General features: G+C 37.0%; 2 protein-coding genes across 6 annotated transcripts; one reads left to right on the top strand and one right to left on the bottom strand.

The window, feature by feature from the left end:
* On the top strand, window positions 1-4,493 carry LOC127444625 (SERTA domain-containing protein 2-like). The gene is made up of 2 exons (XM_051704105.1): window positions 1-140; window positions 2,890-4,493. The coding sequence occupies exon 2, from the start codon at window positions 2,901-2,903 to the stop codon at window positions 3,906-3,908; it is 1,008 nt and encodes a 335-aa protein (XP_051560065.1). The 5' UTR covers window positions 1-140; window positions 2,890-2,900; the 3' UTR covers window positions 3,909-4,493.
* A 1,673-nt stretch (window positions 4,494-6,166) lies between these two features.
* aftpha (aftiphilin a) lies at window positions 6,167-17,953 on the bottom strand. Of its 5 annotated transcripts, none has more exons than XM_051704099.1 (10): window positions 17,787-17,953; window positions 11,557-13,205; window positions 10,997-11,151; window positions 10,761-10,887; window positions 10,524-10,580; window positions 10,251-10,373; window positions 8,083-8,143; window positions 7,643-7,726; window positions 7,359-7,482; window positions 6,167-7,232 (listed from the first exon to the last, which is right to left on the bottom strand). In XM_051704099.1, exons 2-10 carry the CDS (start codon window positions 13,165-13,167, stop codon window positions 7,079-7,081), a joined length of 2,496 nt encoding a protein of 831 aa, XP_051560059.1. In that variant the 5' UTR covers window positions 13,168-13,205; window positions 17,787-17,953; the 3' UTR covers window positions 6,167-7,078. The 5 variants fall into 5 exon arrangements, with proteins under 5 accessions (XP_051560059.1, XP_051560061.1, XP_051560060.1 ...); XM_051704101.1 differs by having other exon boundaries at window positions 6,167-7,229; XM_051704100.1 differs by lacking the exon at window positions 17,787-17,953 and adding an exon at window positions 13,664-13,799.
* Window positions 17,954-19,184: the final 1,231 nt, after the last annotated feature.

Genomic DNA, 19,184 nt, shown 5'->3' with positions numbered 1-19,184 from the left:
TGAAGGCGGAACAGATCCGTCCGTCCGATGACTGAAACGGGCGACTTCATGAGCATGCAAACACTTTAAAACACGAAATCAATAATGAACGACACACGAGTCCGACGAGCAGATTAAAGTCCTCGTTTGACCCGCATGTGGTGAGTATATCATGTGTTTTACTGTATTAATTCAATTCATATTCAAACTTGAAAACTAAATGTGAAATTCTTGTGTTGTTTTCTATTTGAAATGACTTGTTTTTGTATTGTGTAAAGGCTCGAATAGTTTTTATGTTCTCAAGTAAAATAAAATAAAGTTAAAAATAACTAAATTACACTATGCAGAACTGGCACAGAGTGAAAGAGGTGAAACTCGTTTTATGTATTGTAGTGCAGATGGTCAAGGGGGGTTCATGCAGTACAATTAAACACAATCACGTTTCTAATTATCAGTTGTTGGGTTTACAAACGAAGTTTTGCAGTACAGCAGTGAAGTTTTCGTTTTACTGTAAATCAGTTGAAGTTTCACTTTAAGCTGTCAACAGTGTGGGCGTGCAGCACTAAATGTCACCAGGCTTCACTTGATTACATGCATGTGTGTAAATATCCATGCATTTAACATATACAGGGGGGGGGAAAGGATACAGAAAGCTTCACTAATATTTTTGGCTCATCCCTGTACCTGCTCAGTGTCTTCAACTGCATTGATTCCAATAGAAGACTTCATGCATTATAATATAAACTCAAAAAAGTCACTCACACATTATTGTCATTCCAATAGTCACGGCCAATGAAATAAAAAGTTGGTCCTGGTCGTGGTACAAAAAGAGACTCAAGCCAGAATATTAACAGATCAAATCCAAAAATGCTTCTTTAAGAATTTTTGACTTCATAAATATTAAAGCATTTTCAGAAAGTTCCAGAACTGTGCATTCTAGAGTATTAGTATGACTAATCGTAAATGAACTCTTATCTACTCTGGCTGTTGTTCACATGAATTTCCCATGATTGTTTGTCATCGGTATAAACTAGTAACTACAGCTATTAAACAGTTTTGGGAGGGAGTGATGCAACTTGATGCGCTTCCAGGAAATGCTCTGATTTACAATAATCAAGAGAATAGTCATATGTGTAGTTATGGGTTGTCAAAGGTGAATGATTGTCTGCTGGGTGTAGTGGAAAGTACAGAGTTTTTGGCCATTCTGCAAAAAATAAAAAAAAAGTTATTATTTAGAATGAGGAACTAGCTTGATTGATGTTTGACAAAAAATCATTTTTTATGTATTTATATTTTTTAATTGTAATTAAAAATAGCTGTAATTATATTAAAACAAACTGAAAATAAAAAACAAATATTTAAATAAAATATTTATGTATGTCTGTGTATGTATGTATATATATATAATGTATTTTTATTTAATTTTATTTAAATATATTAATACATAATATTAAAACAGTTTACACATACTGTACAATAAAAATAATAAAAATAATTTTAAGTACAAAATAAATAATTTGATTTAATTTGAAGTATTAATTTTATTTTAAATATTACAATGTTAGGTTGAAATATTAAGATAAAAATATTTGAGCACATATATATATATATATATACATTTTACACTTTTCTTCATTACAGTCTCTCTCTCAGATTTACCACCACATGTTGGATAAAGGCCTAAAACAAAAGTTAGAGCAGAAATGCAAAATCCCTTTTGCGCAATGTAAATATCTATATACTATATATATATATATATACACACAGGGTCACTGGTTTGTTATAATCAGGGTTGGGAGGTTTACTTTTGAAATGTATTCCACTACAGATTACAGAATACATGCTGTAAAATGTCATTTGTAATGTATTCTGTTAGATTACTCAATGTCAGTAATGTAATCTAAATACTTTGGATTACTTCTTCAGTACTGGTAGATTTTTTTCACTTGTTTTGACTATAAAAACTCTGCCAGTACAGTAAGACAAAATACACGTGATAAATATACATTCTCTGAAAAACCGAAATATCTTATGCAGTGTTGTTTCTAAAACAAGATCAATCTAATTGATTTTTAGATATTTTTACAGGAAAACAATATGCAAATTATTATCAAGAATACAATTTTTTTGCCCTAATATCAAAGATTTTACTAGAAAAAAAGAAATTATGATCTAATGTGAATTTTCTTGATAATAAAATTATGATCGTGTCTGGTAACGTGCATGTAAAATGGCTAGAAATAGTATTTTAGCTTAGCGTAAAGCTGACAATTTACACAAGGTTTATTTCTATTTCTTGTGCTCCAGACTTACTTCAAACTTACTTCTCTGTCTGCTCGTATGAATGTAACACATCATAAGAAAGTGTTTCACCGCTGTTCAAATGCACTTTGGATCGCATCATTTATATGTATAAATGTTTTCCATCTGAAAGGACTAAATATTAAATGAAACAAATGACAATAAAATGCAAAGTAATCTCTTCAGTAATCAGAATACTTATTGAATGTAACTGTATTTTAATTACCAATGATTTATTTGTAACTGTAGTGGAATATAGTTACTTATATTTTGTATTTTAAATATGTAATCCTGTTACATGTATTCTGTTACTCCCCAACTCTGTGTATATATATATATATATATATATATATAATAGTAATTGTAATTATTTAAAAAAAAATACATCAAAACAATTCAACTAAAAATTAAATATTTAAATGTACATAATTTTCTCAAGCGTATTCATATTATACAAATATTTAATATTAAAACAATTAACATTTATAGTAAATAAAAGTAAAATAATAATTATTTTATTTGAAATAAAATCAAAATAATTTAAATATTAACATTAAAATATTCAAGCAAAACTATTTACATTTTTGATGTACACTTTGCTTCTCTCAGATATATGCCACATGTTGGGTAAAGGCCTGAAACGGAAGTTGGAGCAGGAGGAAGAGAATGCCGTCAACAAAATGCGCTCTCCTCGGGAAGTGTCGTCCAGCTGCTATTGGCTTCAGAGGCAGACGGTGCTCAACCTTTCCCTGCTGAAGCTGCACAGCCGCCCAGCACACTCGGACCCGGGCCTTGCGCGTAGGGTCCTCATTACAAACACACTCCGGCACATTCAGGATGAGCTGAGAGTGGAGGAGGTTCTTCTACCCCAGTCTTTCCTCAGCGCTGGGTCTCCATTAGGCGTCATCAAGGGGCCTCGGGAACGCACAGCAGGTTGTGGGGTTGAGTCTCCAGCTCGCACTGAGTGCGGTTTGATGCCGGTGTCAATGTTGGAGGAGGATAGACATCTGTTCCTGTCTCTCCACTCATCTGTTGCCATCCATACACTTCCTTCTGTTTCTAGACACCACACCCCACCATCCTCTAATGCTAAGGACAGCTTCGCCTCAGCGTTGGCTGAAATTGAGGATCTGTGCCCAAATGTGGGGACAACTTCTTCTTTGGACCTAAAAATGGCCTCCTCTACCTCATTAGGCCGAAATGTTCCAGATATTACTAGTAACTCAGCCACCGTGGGCTTGGGATGTTCAGATGAATCCAGGCAAACAGATGTTTCTGATATGGACAGCAATATGGGCTCGGCATTATCTCAGCCCCACCACTCTCTCTTGGACTCCACCCAATCTGTTTTTAACCACACCCCCTCACTTCTCACCGATTTCACACTGGAAGATTTCCTGTTCACAGAAATAGACAACAACCTGTTTGACAATACACCTTGTAGTTCATCCCTTAGCACAGCCTCAGGCGCATCAAAAGTTGTTTCCATGGTAACGGATGACATTGTTAAAACACTTACTGGTTTTGGTAGCGGTGGGATGAGCCAACCAGCTCTTCCGCCAAACCAGACATTCAAATTGGACCTTAATGAACTGGATCATCTCTTGGAAGTTTTGGTTGGGTCTTGATTTGAGGGAATGTGTAAGTTTCGTAATTTCCCCGATAGCACACTTGCATCTCCCAGACGTCTTTGATGTGTGTGTTTACATCTGAAAGACGTATTTTTTAGGTTGTTTGCTCATCTGCAATACGTCTGTAAGAGGTTTCATCTCAGGTATCAATAAGACATTCAGCAGATGTCTTCAAGATGTTTACGATTTCAAATTTTTGTAAATCTGATCTTTTTAAGATGTTTAGGAGATGCCAATTAGAATGCGACACTTTCCAGATGGAACGCTATTAATCAGACATCTCCGAGATGTACGCGTGCTATCTGGGATGTACTTTTTACGGAAAGGTTTTTATAAATTTTACTGTAGTTTTTGTATTATGGCATGTATGCCAAAAGGGTTGTCATTGCTATGAACATATTTATTTTGGTACAGTAGCTGAGAGTGCACAGAAATACAAACATGATGTAATTTATATATTGCACTTTTTATTATAATATCATTATAATGTTATAAAGTGATATTTAAAAATCTGTGGAAATTTCATTACTTATTTTAGTATTCAAATATAAAAAATAATAATAATAATAATAAAAAGATTTAAACGCATTTCTGTGTCTTTTCAAAGTAATCAAACACCAGCCATGCAAGCTCATGGCGGATGAAAAAAGGTGAGAGGTCAACAGGCCACTTGCGTGATTTAAGTTTAACGTAACATAGCTCTCCAAAGACAGTCAGCCATTCCTCAGACTTAACTATAGATAAGCTCCACTTTAATGTTATTACTCATATCAATTTCACAACTTCTTTTAAAGTCATTGATATTATTTTGAGGTAAAGTGTTCCAAGTGTCTTGCTTCAGAAATTTGCACCATTGAATGTCTGTTCACGCGCTGCACGAGTGAAGTACGTCGAGCAGAAAATCCTGACAGCATTCATCTCCTTAAAGTACATATTTTGGGTTCAAAACATAATGTAGAAGTTTGCAGCAGTGGCCGATGCATATGTCTAGTAAAAAGATGTGAACTTGACTTTCCTTCAGGGTTACAACAGCTTTTGTGTTCCCGGTCAAAAATGACCGGCCCATGAAAATTGTAAATAAATCTCTCATATTGCATATATTATCCCAAGATATTGCATTAGATATTTTTGTTAACTTCTTTTTAAGTAATTATGAAAGGTTTTGTACTTTTTTGAACATATTTTCATAGTAAATCGTAGTTGTCCGCGTCACAATGATTGGAACACAGCATAAGTGTTAAGAGGTTTAAACTCAGTTCACAAAGAGTAATTTGTAGCTGATTAAATATTTTAGAGTAGGGCATAAATAGCCAAAATTATTCTGACTATAAAAACTTCCATGACAAGTTTTTTGGAAGTCACAATTTTAAAACCCCCAGACTGGATCGACACGTTCAGAAACCGTGAGCAGCGTCATTCGCTAATGTTATGAAGTGCTATTTGGTAAAATCATAACATTTGTTACAGAAAGAATGAAACAGAAACAATAATTTCACACCAAAGCAAAGTTTCTCTTAAATTATTTTAATTTCTTGTGTACACTTAAAGAAAATTTACACACTTGAAGTTTTTCAGAAGAACCCGGGCATGCGCAATTGACCTCGGAAAGGGCTCTTTAGAGATATCATTCATCTGTTAGATTTTTCCATAGGAATTTTCCCATAACAATTTTTACATGTTCCATAGTTTGACTGTACACAGTCCGAAGCCACAGTTAACTATGTAAGCAGTTCTTCCGTATATCTTTACAATGTGCAAAATCCTCCAGAAGACAGAATAAACAGTGATACAACTAAAAAGAACTGGAAAAAAAAAACAAAACAAAAAAATTACAAAGGTGGGAAACTCCTAACAGACATTCCTGGTGAACATTTCCAATCATGCACTCCTGATCTATACTCAAAAAAATATTTTAGCCTATTTTTAAAATGTAGGCAATTCAATTTCAGAACAAAAATCCATCAAATTGAACTGCGTAATCTTTAACAAAATTAAATAAAAAAAAAAATAATAATTTAGAATTTTGTTAAAGATTATGCAATTCAATTTGATAGAATTTTGTTATGAAATTGAAATGCGTAAATCTTAAAAATAGGCTAAAATATTTTGTGTGTGTACAGGAATGCTGTAATGGCAAACGTCCTCCAGAAGAGTCGGTTAAAATAAAATAAAAAGATACATCGTGAGAATAAAGCAGACAAGAAGCACACTGATAACAGGGAAATACGTAAAACATTACAGCAGATATTGGTCCCTTATTCTTAATAAATATATATATATATATATATATATATATATATATATATATATATATATATATATATATATATATATATTCAAGTTGATCAATTATTCAAATAAATGATTTATCCGTTGCTACATTACAGTCCAAAGCCAGTGGTTTAGCTTCCATTAAAAATAAACAAAAAGAAGAATAAAAATATGAGCAGCTAAATACTCAAGCGAAGCCAGTGTTTCTATAGTTGTTAATGAAGTGGAAGAAATGGCCTGTGAGTGTGGAAAGCAAAGTTACTACAACAAAAAGATAAAGTACCCTATGATCACTAATGCATGTGTTAAATCAGTAATAATAATGTATTAATATTGATTGTAACATAAGAGTAGCCAAAATGATTAAAAACTAAGGCCTTTTGTTACACAAAATCAAATTTACATTTTGCAGGCGGTTTGGTTTCAAGTCGCTATAATTAATGCATTTATGCATCTAAATACCGATCAGATCATTCACGTCATCGTTTGTGCCATTGTAGGACTTTTGAACCAGTGTTTCATAAAAATAAAAAAAATGCAACAAAATGCCTCTCTTTTTCTCTCTTTCATACACACAACTTATCAAAATGCAGAAGAATACTCAAAAGAAAATCTCATCCCTGATAATATACAGATTGCCTCTAATATAAACACAAACACTTCTTCCTACTGACATTCTACAAATAAAAATATTCTTTTCTACATTTCTTCTTATCTTCTCTAAAGCAATCAATCATTAGCAGTATATCTCTTGCACTCTCTCTCTCTCTCTCACATATGGCAATGTTTAAACTGTTAAAAACACCCAAGAAAATGAAAGTGGACGAAATAAAAATGAAAACGGTCAGTATAATGAAAACTGGAGAGCACAGAGAAAGAGAGGTGAAGCGGAGGAGTCAGTCGGTCATGGGTGAGGCCGATGGGAGCAGAGGAGTCAGCGTGGAGGGGAACATCAGGACTTTGGCCTGCATGAAGGAGAGATCCGGCAGCCCTGCGATCACTCTCTGAGCCTCTTCACTCAAATTCTCCTGTTTCTGCACAGGCTTTCTGCTGAGAGAGATCAACACATTTTACGCATGTGCGGAAAAAATGTGCAGTCCTCATACAGAAAACAGACTGATGTGGCTCCCCCTGGTGGCCAAGCAGCAGTACTGTGAGAAAGTGAGTCTCACTGACCTGGTGGAGGTGCTGGTCTTTTCTACGGTCGACATCAGACGAGCGAACGCATCCACGATTCTACTGCTGCCTCCGCCGACGTCGAGCTTAGCCTGGGTCAACTCGTACAGCTCTGGGTCAACGCCTACACACACACACAAAAACACCGTCATGGCTATGTCAACACCCTCTTATGACACATTACCATGTTACCACATGAAATGATCATTTTAATGAACTGTTGAGGATGCGAAGAGAAACGAAGAGAGCAGACACGGTGTTAAACAGGAAACGTTTCAGCAAACCTGGTATGGAGGTGGCGGTGCCAGAAGGCGACTCGTCCACAGGGCCGAAAAAATCGAGGTTGAGCAAAGACGAGCCTCCACTCGCTTCAGAACAGAGGAGAAAGAGAACGAGGGGCGGTGAAAGAGGGGAGAAGGGTTACAGACAGAGAGACAGAAGAGGAAAGCAATGTTGACTTTCAGATCTTTATTAGAGATGAAGAGAATTTGAATATTTTGTTTAGTGTATCTGTTAACAAAAGGCATTCTGGTAAGTAAACAAACACATGCTTTAGCTTGCAAACAAACATTGAGAAGGTTACTGTTAATCAAACAGTTCGTTTTTAAATGTTAGAAGCGACAAGGCACATTTCGGGATACTTGAGAACGTATTAAAAAGCTTTTGTCTCTCTGTAAAGTTTCTTCCTTAGAGTGAGAAAGAGAAAACGAAAGATCGGTCTTACCGTCCAGAGGGTTTGTAAGGCCACTGCTGCTCCAGTCAAACTGAACGGGAGGAAGAGGCTCCTGCCAACAAAAACCAGACAATATATCAAAGAGTGCAACAGTGCCTGCCTACTTTTTTAGCTGCCTTCCGTCCCGGAAGTTTTTTTTTTCATTCATTTTTTTCATAGGCATTTCATAAAATCCTTCATAAACAAAGCCATGAACCAAACCAACCAGCTCCGACGTGAATCGCAAGATTACAAACTTCAAAGCAAAAATCGGACAAAATACGTAGGTACAAGAATATGTACTTACCGTCTTTCATGAGGGAATGAACTACAATCCCATGAAGCATTGCGAATGACGCAATCAAATTAAAAACTGTGTAAATATATAAACTGTTAATTTAGAGTTGTTAATTTTAAGTATTTGTATATTAAAAAATATTCTGATATCTAAATATTTACAAGTAGTTTGAGAGTGTGGGGAGATCAACTCGATTACATCAACTGTAGTGCATCATTAAAGGAATATTCTGGTTTCAATACAAGTTAAGCTCAGTCGACAGCATTTGTGGCATAATGTTGATTACCACAAAAATTAATTTCGACTCGTCCCACCTTTTCTTTAAAAGAAAAAGCAAAAATCGAGGTAACAGTGAGGCACTTACAATAGAAGTGAATAAGGCCAATTTTTGGAGAGTTTTGGGAGGCAGAAATGTGAAGCTTATAATTTTATTAAAGCTCTTTAAAATCTTAATTTTTACAGTCGTTTTTGGGTTTGTTGACATTACATCGAAAAGGCAACGAAGTTGTGAAACTGGATATAACTTTACACAGAAAAGGTTAGTAGGTGATTTTATCACACTAAAATCATGTTAACATACACACTGACGGCCAAAAGTTTGGAATAAGATTTTGCTGTTTCGGAAGGAAATTGGTACTTTAATTCACCAAAGTGGCATTCAACTGATCACAAAATATAATCAGGACATTACTGATGTAAAAAACAGTAATGTCCTGTTTCTTTTTCAAAAAGAAAAGGTTAGAGTGGGCAAAGAAACACAGACATTGGACAACAGATAATTGGAAAAGAGTGTTCTGGATCTTAACCCCATTGAGCTTTTGTGGGATCAGCTAGACTGTAAGGTGCGTGAGAAGTGCCCGACAAGACAGACACATCTATGACAAGTGCTACAGGAAGTGTGGGGTGAAATGTCATCTGAGTCTCTGGACAAACTGACCGCTAGAATAACAAGGATCTGCAAAGCTGTCATTGCTGCACGTGGAGGATTTTTTGATGAGACACTCTTTGAAGTAGTTTAAGAAGTTCTGAACATGTTTTTCAAATTGTAATAGTAATTTTTCATGTTATTAATGTCCTGACTATACATTATTCCAAACTTTTGGCCGCCAGTGTATGTTGTTTATGTCTTATGGCTTTACGTTTGAAATAGTGAGTTTTTAACGTTTACGGATTGGCCCCCATTCACTTCCATTGTAAGTGTCTCACTGTAACATCGATTTTTGCTTTTTTTTAAATAAAAGGAGGGGCAGGTCTAAATTGCTTTTTTGCGGTAATCAATATTATGCCTCAAACACTGTTGATTGAGCTTAACTTGTATTGAACCCAAAATATTCCTTTAAAGTGGGCAGTTGCTGTTGAGCTCGTTTGGCGCACTTTCTTGGCCACAAATCTCTGATTGGTGGATCTTCCTCTGCTGAATCCTAGGCAGTGTAGTTCCTTTATTTTTTATTTTATGAAGTTGAAATAAAGTGGACTTATGGCTTCAACAGATGCGTATACCATCGATTAACAACCTCGCAGCTCACGGTAGGTCTGTCTTTAAAAGTTTATAAGTTATTGTTAAAATAGATTCGCACATGGTGCAAATGAACGGGATTTTTAGTTCTCAGTTCCTGTTGGCACTTGGAATTCTTAAACTCAAAACGTACTTGTGAGGCAGTTAATTGACAAGGAAGTTGAGATAAATTTCACCCTTTGAGGTTCATCTCCACGTTTCCCATTGGTAACATTTCTTACCTTAATTTATCATTATTTGCATTGATTTAATGTGTTAACTAGCAAGATTCTGACAATGACTGAAGGCTATTGGTTAACATTAGCCAATACAATAATGTGTAAAAGGGGTTAATCTGAATTTTATGTTGAATTTAAAGTCACTCACCTGGGTGGTGTCAGGTGGACAGGTGTTTAACTCTGTGGCAATAGAAGGAGATTGTGCTATTGAGGCGATCATCTCAGCTGCTGAGACGGGCTTCACTGGCTCTTTAGTGGGTTCCAGCATCCCCTGCAGACAGACAAGTTCAGATGCTTGACTAAATACATGAACTCGGTTCAGTGTGCCTAATAGTACAATAATATTATGCTAAAAATAAATCTCTGTCCCTCATCCCTCATTTACACATTCACATTTCCCCTGCAGCTGGGCGTCACTCACCAGACTGGCAGCATACACTGGCACAATTAACGGCTGCTTTTTATGACCTGTGAACAACTGGAGAGAGAGAGAGAGGAAAAAAAGTTAAATGAACACATTCTAAAATATTTACTGGGAAAACAACAGTGATTAACCATTTACTGTAATTTGTAACAGTTTCTCTGATATTGACAACATTGCATAGCCTAATTATTATAATATTTATAAAAAACATTTGCATTTATTAAACCAACTCACTATATTTCTTGTGTCAATGCCCAAAGAGCAGAGCAGTGCTTTATTGGTATGAGAGCCGCCCCACTGGTACCGGAGACCGTAGGCATTGTTAACATCCTGCAGCTGTTGCCAAACGTCCCGTAGTGCACTACATAACCCCCAGGGGGAGACACTGAGTGTGAATGTTCATAGCACTTTAAACATGAACATTTTTGCAAACACTGGATGGAACAGGGAATCATTTTTTAGCTCCTCACCCACTGGCTGTCTCTCTTCCATCCTCTTCCTGTTCTGATCTGTCTGGAGGTTTGAGGAAGGTGTTGAGCATATGCACCTCATCCTCCACCTGAGGAGCAACAACCAGCTGAAAAGTGGCCTGGAAAATCTTCTCCAAACGGCTCACCAGTGTGGCCTTTGGGGATGACAAGTAAAACAGAGAAGGAAAAATAGAATTCAAATCATGTATTGCTATCAGTTACATGTACACTAAGATCATCTCAAAAACAGATTTAAGATAAGACATGTTTGTGACAGGTTTTGCTTCAACTTGATGGATAATTCTATAGTTGTATTAATGAAATAGAGACATTTGAAAGGGTCTGTTTCTGCTAAATCCATCGTGTGGTGGACCTTCTGGTCCAGGTACATCCCTGAGTCTGATCAAATTTCCTGTTGACATCTCTTCCAGTTCTGAATACCATCCACCATTTAGAACAACAAAAGTTGGAACAGAATGGGGTAGGGTGAAAAACAGTAAAGACAAACCACAGAAATAAATGTTTTGAAGTAATCAGGCATCAAAAGTAACTAGACGTACCGTTGTGCAACTTTTACGCTCCACTGCACTGCTAGTAGAGGGCGCTGCAACCGTCTGGCTTTCATGCCAGTCGTCTCCAATCTTTTCGGTACATGCTGCGTGTTCCTGACCGAACTTTGCCCAGGAGTCCCCTCCATCCTGGCTTTGATCCGGCTCAGAGAAGGCCTGCCATCCTCCATTATCATCTGCATCACCAACCTGCACTGAGCTGAAATCTGCAAAACTGTCGCTGCCGGGAAAGTCTGCAAACGTTGTTCCTTCCCCACCTGCTGACCCTGTTTTACTAGGTTCTCTTGATGTGTCAAAATCACCAAATTCTTCATCTTCGGTTACCTCAGGGGGAATGGGGGCCGATTCAGGCTGAGCAACTTGCGTTTTGGCCCCCTGCTGGTCAAAATCAGCAAATCCAGTTGTACCAAATGAGCTAGCATCTCCGAAGTCACCAAAATCTCCAAAATCTTCATCGTCGTCCTCAGCAAGCTGACTATGGTCGGCTGGAGTTGCCGTCTCCTCCTGAAGCGGCGGAGAAGGAACGGATCCTGTCGTGCTGAAGTCCCCAAATTCTTCAAGCGCATCTGTCGATAGCAGCCGACCGAAAGAGGTCTCTGTTTCTGTCTCCGTTTCAGTTTCGTTCCCGGATCCTCTCTCATCTGAATGTTCACCACTACATCTTTCACCTTTAGAGTCGGGTGACACCCCGTTGTCCACTATGCCCCCCTCATCAATATCATTCTGACCAACCCCATTAAGAGTAAGCAGTTGCGCTGTGCTAACCACCTCAGTAGTATTAGAGTCCTGATGTGCATTATCGGTTTCTAGATCGCTCCCTGCATGGAATCCCCAATCCCCATTGCTGAGACCTTCCGAGTTCTCTGATGGGAATCCAGGTAAATCCAACCCTGTGACTTTTGAGTCCCTACTACCATCTTCCAAATTAGCTTGTTGTTCTTCATCATTGTGTTGTTCATCAACATTGTCCTCTGCTGGTGTGTACCCTTGATTCAAAGGTTCCCAGTCTGTATTTCCATCAGAAGTCTGGTTGTGGTCAGCATTTGAGAAAGCAGAAAAATCTGCAAAATCATCATCAATGTCTTGACTGTCATCAAGACAGGGGTCTACCGTGAGCTCAGTTTCTATGTTTTTGTGGGGTGTAGGAGGAGTTCCTCCTCCGTCTAATGTCACAAACCCATTTGTGAGTACTTCAACGGCACCATTGCAGTCAATGGCGTTGTTATCAGTCCGAGAACTCTCTGCAAACTCAAGGGAGTTGATATGAACTTGTTGATGCTCTGTGAACTTTTTCAATTCCTCTACACAAACTGTTCGACCATTGGGCATGCAGCTCTGGCCACTAACAGGAGCCATGGCGTTAGACTTCGTAGACCCTGCAGGTTGAGTCAATCCCACAATTCTACCATTACTCAATAATTCCGGTGGCGAGGTGGCGTTCAAAGCCTGAGATTGGTTGAATGTGGTGGGCGTATCGAATTCTGTGAAGCTGACGCTGTTCGGGACGCCAGTAAAATCACTGAATTCATCATCGTCATCTTCAACGCTGTCCTCCATTGGGGGTGGAGAGGAGGAGTACATGTGTATCACGTCAGGCTCCATGGGGCCTTGAGTAGAAACACACAGCCAAGAACTCACACCTGCGACAGGGAACACTGATTAGCAAAGTAATACTGGGTTCTCGCACACGGTCAAGTGTTCAGCCTTTTGACTAAGAGCCCATATGGATGCATTCAGTGCATGCACACTACAACTGCTATGTGATACGCTTTTAGCACAGTCATATCCAAGCGTTATTGAATAATTAAATACTTCAATATGAATTGAATACCATAAATGGAGACCAATTTATTCGGAGACCATATAAATGCCTTTACATCATCTTATTCTAACTTTACAGAAAAACTATTCTGTGCAAAAAAAAACTTGTAATCTCAGATTAATATTTTAAAATAAAACATTGGAAAGATGTTTACAACAGCTACAACAAAATTTGTGATTGCTTGAGGGTTTTTCCGGCAAATGAAATGCAAAGCATGTAACATGATAAGACTGCTTGATAACTCTTAATATAATTATAGTGTCAGGATGTACTTACGTTTTAGTCCAATACTGTAATCAGATTTATTGCATGAAATCTTATTCCATAATCTTTTGGAAATTATTACTGATACTGCATTTTACTCATCTCATTTTCATACATTAGGGCAAAGCTTGAGGAGCAAAAGGAAGACAGCTCCTTCTGTAATGTTGTATCTTCTAAACACACCAGTTAGAACAGCAGGAAGTCCTGCTGCATTCTCATTCACACTCGCCTTTAACTAGTTTAATCCTCGTTTTACTACACAAGTGTCTTGAGCTATCACCCTACATCTAATTAGCGGTGTTTGCAAAGGCAATTGCAGAAAATATAAAAATCGACTTAAACAACAAGCTATATGGGCTCCCTCAAATTTCCACAACCTTGAACAAACCTTCTTTACCTTCACATTAATAAGATTTGTTTATTCAAAGCACTGATGACAGAAGTTATACACATTCTGCTACCATTACAATGCAACGATTTTAACATTGATTAACTAAGCAATCGCTCACTGTTGGCACATCTTATTACTAGTGCTCAGGGGCCTATTTAGAGAAACAGGCTCTTGTTTGTTAGCACAAATTAAATTTGCAAGAGGAAAAAAAAGATAAGATTGTCTTCAAATCGGACATTTATTAAGTGCTAATGGGAGAAGTAGTGACTCGCTTAGGTGGGGCAAAAGGAAACTAGATCAGTCCCGAACTGACAGTCAGTCAACGATGAGAATAAACCAAACAAGCCAAATAAGCCACAGATTCAGGGTGGAATTTAGTCTTTCAATAGGATTATTTACAAAGGCTTTTAAATGGACCATTGTATCCTGCTGTGAACTTCGCCTAAGTACGTTGTTTGCTCAAAGGCGGTGCGAACAATAATCATGGTGCTGCTTTTAAAAAGGGAAGAGTATTACCAAACCACAATATGAGATATGTCAACCAAACCCAGCATGGAAGTGTGCCGTTTTAGATTGGTCAATTTTGCACAAGTCTAAAAAAAATAAGATAAGTGATGTAAAATATTACACCATGGAAGAATGGAGTAGCTCAGAAAAGAACAAAATATGTTGATTTCACTAAACTATATATTCTGTAAGGTTTAAGACAAGTAAACTACAATATTACGCTATAGAAGAAAAGGATAGAAACGATCAGTACAGGACAGATCCGAATAGAATGGAAAAGAATAGAATAGATCAGAATAGGGCTGTCAAATAAAAATTTTAATATTTGTAGAATTTAAGAAAAAAATGCACATGCTAAAACTGTGCATTCGAATTTTGGATGTGATCACATTCTTGCGCTAAAAAAGGACAACACAGCGCAACAAATACAGTTTAACAGAAAGCAGGTGTCTCAATATGCTTTTTAAAATTATTTTTAATTAGAAAAAACAGCGCTCCTGCACTAGATGCTGCATAAACAAAAACAAAGCGAAACAAAGACGTTCGTCTAGCGTGCGTTTACAAAGAAAAACAAATGGATGGTTGCAAAAGCGTTCGGTGTGAACAGCCCCTTACAGTTGGTGGAGGTCTTTGGCCACTTAGCGATTCTCAGATTAAGCAATGAGTTTTTTAAATGCTTTGTCAGGAACGATGTTCAACTTGGAAATGTGTGTCTCCGGTTCCAGTCTGTTGTGTTACATCTATTTGAACAGCCCCTGACCTGGGCTGATAGTCTGAGCCGCTTCACCACCGAGTTCAGCCGAATACCATTGCTGTCTGTGAATATTGCTACTCTACATACAACTGTACTGAATAAAAAAACAATGTGGTATTTTGCTGTTATTATAGCTTGTGTCTCGGGTAGTTTATACACTGCATGCACAATTATTAGGCAAGTGAGTATTCTTTTTTTATTATTTCCATGCACATTTTCCAACTCAAAACCATATAAACTGCTTATTGGATTCAATCATTTTCAGGTGGTATGTATTTGTGTAATGAGGGAGGGTGTGGCGAAAGTTACTAACACCTTATAAGGTTTTATGGACAGATGACATGGAAGTGACTCTTGATGGACCAGATGGATGGGCCTGTGGTTGGATCACTAATGGACACATGGCACCACTTCGAGTCAGGCGCCAGCAAGGTGAAGGAGGGGTACTGGTATGGGCTGCTATCTTTAAGGATGAGGTAGTTGGACCTTTTCGAGTTGAAGATGGACTGAAACTCAACTCTCAAACCTACTGCCAGTTTCTGGAAAGTACTTTCTTCAAGCAGCGGTACAGGAAGAAGTCCTCGGCATTCAAGAAGGCCATGATCTTTATGCAGGACAGTGCTCCATCACATGCATCCATGTACTCCACTGCTTGGCTAGCCAGCAAGGGCCTCAAAGATGCCCAAATAATGACTTGGCCCCCTTCCTCACCTGACTTAACTCCTACTGAGAACTTGTGGACCCTTCTCAAACATGAGATACAGTGAGGGAAGATAATACACCTCTTTGAACAGCATTTGGGAGGCTGTGGTTGCTCCTTCAGTGAAAGTTGATTGTGAACAGATCAAGAAACTGACAGACTCCATGTATGGAAGGCTCATGGCAGTTACTGAAAAGAAGGGTGGCTATATTGGTCACTGAATATTTTTGAAAGGCCAAAAATGTTATTTAATTGTCATGTTGTTTTACTTATTTGATGCACTTACTCTAAAAATTGAGAATAAACAATTGAGTTGGGAGAATTTATTTTTGTAATTTAGTTGCCTAATAATTGGCAACACTTATATATTCCCCTGAGAATGACAAAACTCACTTTTTCTGTTAAACATTCAGGTTTGAGGTTAAATAACATTTTGGATTGACTGAGAGCATTGTGTTTGTTCAACAATAAAATTAATCCTGAGGAATACAATTTGCCTAATAATTGTGCACACTGTGGCATTAGTGCAAGTATAACACCATGTGGACTGCCTATCGAAGCAACTATTTATTTTATGCACATAAGTTGAAAATAAAATGCTCTTTTTTAACAGCCAGGAATGTTCTTTGCAATAAAATAATGCTCAAGAATGGTTTATGCATTTATTGCGCCCTCTTGTGGACTAAGGAAACAACATCAGCTGTCTTTAAAATCCGATTATTCGAATTTTGAAAATATTTAAAGTAAAAATTTGAACTTAGTTTCTCTGCTCAATTGACAGCCCTAGATTAGAATATTTATAAGTGTGAAAACGTTCACACCATTTCAGAGACCAAGACCAAATCTTGACATTAAACATAGAATACAACAACAGCAGTAAATCTGAGAGAAAGACAGGCATTATAATGAAATATTAGAGACTCTGTTAGATGGGTTCACAAAATGCAAACCATTTTTAAACAGTATGAATCATTTAACCCCTGGTTTTATGCGGACAGATTACAAATCTGACAGATTATAGCGTGAAGTTCACAGAAATAAACAATGTAGAATCGCTTGATAAATTTGATCAGATTGACAAAGTGCTACTATATGTTCCTGAGGATGAAGATATACTACAGATCAGATACAAATATCGTTAATTATATTTGTATTACTTTTGCTTTTTATCAAAGTAATTTTATCTCTTCCACATGTTTGTGCACTTTTGTTACTCCAGTGTGAGACTATATTAGTCGATATAAAATACACATTTGTACATAAAGTTATGAAATCGACCCTATTAACTGACAATAATATCACAGCTGTCAAGAAACGACAGGCCTACACCTCATAAACTGATAAAACTATCCACTGTAGATATCTATACCTGCAGCAGAGGTAACTTCATTCTAAACTATTCCCATCCGAGTTTAAATCGAGATTAAACCGAATTACTGACATTCAATCTTTACGACAGAATCGAATAGTTCCTGGTGATGTTTACATTACAGTTAGCAGTTAGCCCAATCATTAGCAGTACAATTACACCTGACAGAATTAGATTAAATATTGTATGCTGTCGGAACAAAGTGTTTCTGTCAGAATAACAAATGAAAACTGCCATAAATGCTCTGTCACTGCGTATTCAAATGATTTAGAGGAGTAAACCTAGTGAGATAGCATGCTAACTGAAGCATCAGAACCCATTGGTTTACAAGGGCGATGCTAGCGAGCTAACATTAGCATTAGCATTAGTGTGTATGCTAACGGCTGGCTCTCGCGCAGCTGTCAGTCATCATACCTCACGAGTCTGGAATGATGTGTCCCATCTTCACGAGAACATAAAGTGTGATCCTCATGAGCATCAGTCACTCTTACACACACACACACACAGTATATAATGACACACACAGCCGGTTAGATCTCCTGTCTGTGTGTGTTTGAGGGTATGTATCCTGTTCTTTTTCCGACTATTACCCAGCATGCATCACTGGGATGTGGTGTGGCACTTGTGGACTCGTGTTGATTGGATGAAGCTGAATTTGGGTGAAATCCAGAGAGATGTCATCCAAACCCAGCATGGAAGTGTGTTGTATTAGATTGCTCAGTTTTGACTAAAGTGACTAAAATATTACACTATAGAAAACAGAATAGATCAGAGAATAATAGAATAGAATAGGTTGATATAACTAAACTATTCTGTATATTCTTGGAAGCATGGGTGTAGAATACGTGGGGAATGCGGGGGACGTGTCCCCCTCACTTTCATTTAAAACAAGTTCGTCCCCCACAATCTTTCACAGGGCAAATGTGTTAACTCTGTGTCTTTCATACAGCAAATGTCTAAATGTGTAAATGCAAAAGTTAAAATTCACTGGTCAGTCATGGTTTAAAACATATATCTTGTATATTTATGTTCGTCTTGCGCTAAACATTCTGAGTGAACTAAAATATTATGTTATATAATAGGATATAGATCAGAATAAAATAGATCTGAACAAAATAGTATGGAAAAGAACAGAATAGATCAGAATAGAAAATGTTGATTTAACTTAACATGTTCTAGGAAGTCTAACAAAATAATACAAGGGACTAAAATATTATGCAATAGAAAAACAGAATAGATCAGAATAGAACAGAATAGGGCTGCATTTCCCAAAAGCATCGTAAGCCTGAGAAGATCATAGAAACCATTGGCGCCAATGGTCTCAATCGATCAACTTAAGCTTGCAATGCTTTTGGGAAACGCAGCCTAGGTTGATTAAACTAAACTATATATTCTATATATTAACTATATATTCAGTCTAACAAAATTAGACAAGTGAACTAAAATATGATGTCATGGAAGAATTGAATAGAATAGAATAGAATAGAATAGAATAGAATAGAATATATTAATTTCACTAAACTATACATTCCAGGAAGTCTAACAAAAAAAGACAAGTGAACAAAAAAAAACATTTGTTAAAGAAGAATAGAATAGATCAGAATAGAATAAAAAAGAATGGAAAATATAGAATAGAATATCTTGATATCACTAAACTATATATTCTACATATTAACTATATATTCAGTCTAACAAAATTAGACAAGTGAACTAAAATATGATGTCATGGAAGAATAGAATAGAATAGAATAGAATAGAATAGAATAGAATAGATTATATTGATTTCAATAAACTATACATTCCAGGAAGTCT

The sequence above is a fragment of the Myxocyprinus asiaticus genome, chromosome 8, assembly GCF_019703515.2.
Source record: "Myxocyprinus asiaticus isolate MX2 ecotype Aquarium Trade chromosome 8, UBuf_Myxa_2, whole genome shotgun sequence".
Lineage (NCBI taxonomy): Eukaryota > Metazoa > Chordata > Actinopteri > Cypriniformes > Catostomidae > Myxocyprinus > Myxocyprinus asiaticus.
Note: the sequence above shows the minus strand (reverse complement) of the source record. Positions and strands in the feature narration are given on the sequence as shown.

Coding starts and splice junctions, on each gene's coding strand:
- LOC127444625 (XM_051704105.1), top strand. CDS start 2,901: ATGTTGGGTAAAGGCCTGAAACGGAAGTTGGAGCAGGAGGAAGAGAAT.
- aftpha (XM_051704099.1), bottom strand. CDS start 13,167: ATGGAGCCTGACGTGATACACATGTACTCCTCCTCTCCACCCCCAATG. Junction 8,144..10,250: donor GTCCACCTGACACCACCCAG/GTGAGTGACTTT, acceptor TTTTGTTGGCAG/GAGCCTCTTCCTCCCGTTCA. Junction 7,233..7,358: donor AAGACCAGCACCTCCACCAG/GTCAGTGAGACT, acceptor GATCTCTCTCAG/CAGAAAGCCTGTGCAGAAAC.